The following is a 4557-nucleotide window of genomic DNA, read 5'->3' on the forward strand; positions in this document are numbered from 1 at the left end:
CTGGAACAGGGAAACACATTGTAAAATAGAGGAAACAACCACGGTATCAGTTCTCCGTGACAGACCAACACAGTGAGACGTAAGTAATCTTTACAGAACCAGAACTGTCTTGATAAAACATGACGAGTAAAGTCTGTGTCATTCTAGGTTGCAGTTTCATCCCACTCGCTGCTAATTGAGCAGTTTTGTTGGGAAATGCTGCTTCCTCGTGCACAATAAAAAAGTGCTGGAGTTGTTTAAATAATCCAAACACAAGGGCCATTCAGTAAGCTCTAATGCTAAAGCTGCAGCAGAGGCGAGTGAAAGCATTTTTTTAAAACCCAGTGCAAAACAGTTCGTTTCACTTTCACAGTATTAACTTCTGTGGAATTACCTGGTGTAGCACACAGGGCAGCTATGTTCTACAAAATCTTCAGTGTGTTACGAAAAGATTTTTGTCAAAATCTGAGAATCATTTGGCAGAAGGTCCTCGGGTGTGAATTAAGCAATGAGGAATGGTTGAAAAATACTGCCAAATACTGGGAACTAGGCAAGAAAGGAGGCAATAGGTTTTACTTTATTCCTTGTAAGCTCCACAGAGTGTGTGTACTGGCTAATAACTGATGTTGGAAATGTCAGACAGAAACAGAAACATTGCTACATGCAATTTGGTCATGTAAACTGGTTAATCCATTTTGGGAAAAGGTTGTGGATCACATAGGGAAGTGTTTGGGTATGACAGTACCTAAGTCACCAAAGCTATGCCTTATGGGGGACCGAACAGTATTGCCAAATGTATATTAAACATGACCTTATTGAGATGAATGTAGGGGTCATCACAGCTGCTCAAGTGATCCTAAGATTCTGGAAAAAGACATCCCCTCCAGAATCTATGTTAGAAATTGTGTCATATGAACATGTTAGCTAGGGTCAACGATGAAGTCAACGATGATGGTTGCTACATTACTATTTTGGATCTAAGAATGAGTAGCTAGCCTACCAGGTGCCAGTGGATATTTTGAGTTCCAGTAACAACACTGATGGTTTGTTCAGATTTCACTGAATAGATAGATAAAAATTTGAATTATATATATAAAAAAAAATCACTTTCACTGCGCCTGGTGTTCTGCTGCTTTGTCTGCGCCCAGGGTATGCTCTGCACCTCAAGAGTGTGGAGCAACGAATAACCAAACAATATATATATATATATATATATATATATATATATATAATATTACATAGCACACCTAATGAATGTTCCAGCTCCAAAAAATAGAAATTCAGTATATGATGCCAGATTTTTATATTGAAATGAAAATAATTGAATGTGTGGGAAGTCATTAGTTTGATTAATCGACAAATTCTTTCAGCTCTAAATGCAGTCCTAGCTGGCAATGAACGTCATATGACATCAGAAAGACGTTGGACTCTTGTGTCAGACAGACCTTAAATTTTGTCTGAAATCAAAACTAGGTTGATGATGTTCTCACTGTCTAACAACATTAGAATTACGCGTTGTGCAGACGTTAACATTGTGACATTTTGTAGACGTCAGGTTTTGTTTCTCATACCTTATGATGGAGTGTATTTATTCTATGTCAAAATGACATTGGCATGAGATGTTTGAAAGGTGCTGGATTTTGGTCATTTAACAACACAACTTAAAACAAACAAAATATTCTACAATTGACGTTGGCATTAGACATTGTCCTGACATTGAATTTTGGTCACCTGATGTCACGACCTAAATTCAACCAAATATCAACATCTATTGACATTGCTGGGCTGAGAATAAACAATAAATGTTAACATAAATTTTGTTTGTTTCGAGGAACACTCCACAGGGTTCTTCAAATTGCGCTGAAAAAAAAAAGAAGTCACTTTTAACAATTTCAGTAACCATTGCAACTCCAAACTCCATCTGCTGATTTAGATCATGTGATTCGATGGACAGCTCCACAGCAGCCACTGAATAAGATTTTTTTTTTTTTTTTTTGCTGTTTCTAAGGTCAAGAATGCATTTTGAATCTCAGCTTTGTGTTGTGTTTCTGTGAACTTTCTGCCATAATTTAACCGTTCTTGTTTCTTTTCAGAAATGGCCTCTAGCAACAGTCTCTTATCTGAAGAGCAGTTTCTTTGTCACATCTGCCTGGATGTGTTCACTCGGCCAGTTTCCACTCCATGTGGACACAACTTCTGCATGTCCTGTATCACATCTTACTGGGACAACACACCAGTCAGCCAGTGTCCAGTCTGTAAGGAAGCATTTGAAAGGAGACCGGACCTCAAGGTCAACACTTTCATCTCAGAGCTTGCATCACAGTTCAAGTCGCTTAAAGTGACAGACGCTCACATCAGGAGCCAGGACCAACAGCAGGCCGGCTGCGGTGGAGCGGTGCTGTGTGATATCTGCACTGACAACCAGCTAGAGGCTGTCAAATCCTGTCTGGAGTGTTTGACTTCTTACTGCGACATCCATCTAGAGCCTCATCACAGAGCTGCTGGCCTGAAGAGACACACACTGATTGACCCCTTGGTGAATCTGGAGGACAGGATCTGTAAGGAGCACACCAGACTCTTGACTTTATTCTGTAATAATGACCAGGTTTTGCTTTGTGACATCTGCGCCGGTTTGCACCACGTGAATCATGTCGTGGCTCCTGTGCAGCAAGCGTATGATGAAACAAAGGCTCTGCTGGGAGACGCTGAAGCCAAAGTGCATCAGATGATCCAGGAAAGAATGCAGAAGGTGCAAGCCGTAAAGGAGTCTGTAGGACAAAGCAAGACAGAAACCAAAGATGTGATAGCAAACTGCATGCAGGACTTGACGGCGCTGGTCTGTGAGATCCAGAAGAGCCAGATAGATCTTGTAAAGGTGATTGAGGAGAAACAGAAAGTAGCAGAAAAACAGGCAGATGGGTTTGTCAGCAGTATGGAGGGAGAGATCACTGAGCTGCAGAAGACAGCAATGAAGCTGAGGGAGCTGAAACAGACTGAGGACCAGCTTTGTTTCCTCCAGAGTATCCCAAACCCATCCCGTATACCATACACAGTGGCGTTGCCCACAACCAGTTTTAACAGACAAGCGGAGATACATCATGTACAGAAGTCTTTGAACAAATCAGTGTCTCAACTGCGAATGTTGCTGAACAAAATGAATACAGAAATACAAAAACTCTCTGACAGCACAGATGTGTCAAACGATCCTACACTGAGCTACGTGCAGCAGTATGAGGAAAACATTGAGCTCGACCCTGATACAGCTCACTGTCGGCTCATCGTATCCAATGACAGGAAACAGGTGAGATACGGGATGGGCTCAAGGAGAGACCGAAATCTGAGTCCAAACATGTTTACCAAGCATCTTGGAGTTCTGGGGCAGAGAGGCTTCTCTTCACGCAAGTTTTACTTCGAAGTGTTTGTGGGTGAGAAGACGGAGTGGTGTCTGGGCGTGGCCACAGCATCGATCCAGAGGAAGGTGAAGATTGATTGGAGTCCTGGCTGTGGACTCTGGTTCATTTGGTTCCAAGAGGATAAGTTTGAAGCCTACGGTTCTCCAAATGTTCCGGTACACTTTGGGAAAGTGGAGCGGATCGGCGTGTTTGTGGATTATGATGGAGGGAAAATTTCTTTCTATGATGTACAGACCGCAACACTCATTCACTCGTTTACTGAGTGTGTGTTTACTGAAAAACTGCACCCATACTTTAATCCTTGTAATAATGAATATGGTTCAAACCTGGGGCCGATGATAGTTGTTCCTGTCAATCGTACAGAGTGAATGGAAGCTTCAGAAACTCTGATTTGTGATATGCAGTGATATTCACTAAAATGCAACTGATGTGTTTGATTGCAATGAAGAGTTTTGTCAAAAACAGAAGAGTTGATTATTCTAAAAAGAAAAAAATATGATTTATCTATGGATAAGATGTTTTATAACAAATCTATTTCTTTTGAATTGATTTTGATCAGGGGAATTACCCACAATGCAAAGGTTAAAATGACAATGATGTAATTCCCTGTTGTAAACTAGAATTATTGCCATGCGGTTGTATGCCATCGAGAACCAGCCAAGTTTCAGTTACAGTTTATATCCATATTAATTCAGACTTACATGTAACCATGACAGCAAACAATAATTTAAATAAAGATGATGAAAGCCATGTATTCTAAAGTGTGGATGCTTCACACACATCTTCTTCCAGCAGCAAAGATGATCTATACAATGAGCACAGTTTCAAGTTTGGCACTCAAGATTAGTGTCACCAATTCAGTACCTGACCAAATGTCTCCCCTTCTGTTGCTGGGATATGACGTTGAATAATGGCCAGAAAAATGTTTTTGCAAGATTATGATGTCACACTAAAGTTTGACCTTTGACCTTTTGGACATAAAATGGCATCACTGCATCATTTTATTCTATGAGGTGTTTGTGTGAAATTTGTCATAATTAGCATATGAATTCCTGAGTTATGGCCAAAATCTCTTGTGACATTTTGTGCAAAATTGGAGGATATTTCCTCATGGCGTTCTTGAGATATCATGTTCACGAGATTGAGATGGATGCGAGGTCACAGT

The 4557-nt window shown here is 40.6% G+C and overlaps 1 protein-coding gene across 1 annotated transcript; it reads left to right on the forward strand.

Annotated features, from left to right (window-relative positions):
• LOC125903480 (E3 ubiquitin-protein ligase TRIM39-like) lies at positions 1 to 4353 on the forward strand. Its single transcript, XM_049600436.1, has 2 exons — positions 1 to 79; positions 2073 to 4353. Exon 2 carries the CDS (start codon positions 2075 to 2077, stop codon positions 3758 to 3760), a length of 1686 nt encoding a protein of 561 aa, XP_049456393.1. The 5' UTR covers positions 1 to 79; positions 2073 to 2074; the 3' UTR covers positions 3761 to 4353.
• Positions 4354 to 4557: the final 204 nt, after the last annotated feature.

Source organism: Epinephelus fuscoguttatus, linkage group LG16 (assembly GCF_011397635.1).
Source record: "Epinephelus fuscoguttatus linkage group LG16, E.fuscoguttatus.final_Chr_v1".
Lineage (NCBI taxonomy): Eukaryota > Metazoa > Chordata > Actinopteri > Perciformes > Serranidae > Epinephelus > Epinephelus fuscoguttatus.

Bases quoted from the DNA above. Each gene is read 5' to 3' on its own strand.
- LOC125903480 (XM_049600436.1), top strand. From the start codon at position 2,075: ATGGCCTCTAGCAACAGTCTCTTATCTGAAGAGCAGTTTCTTTGTCAC.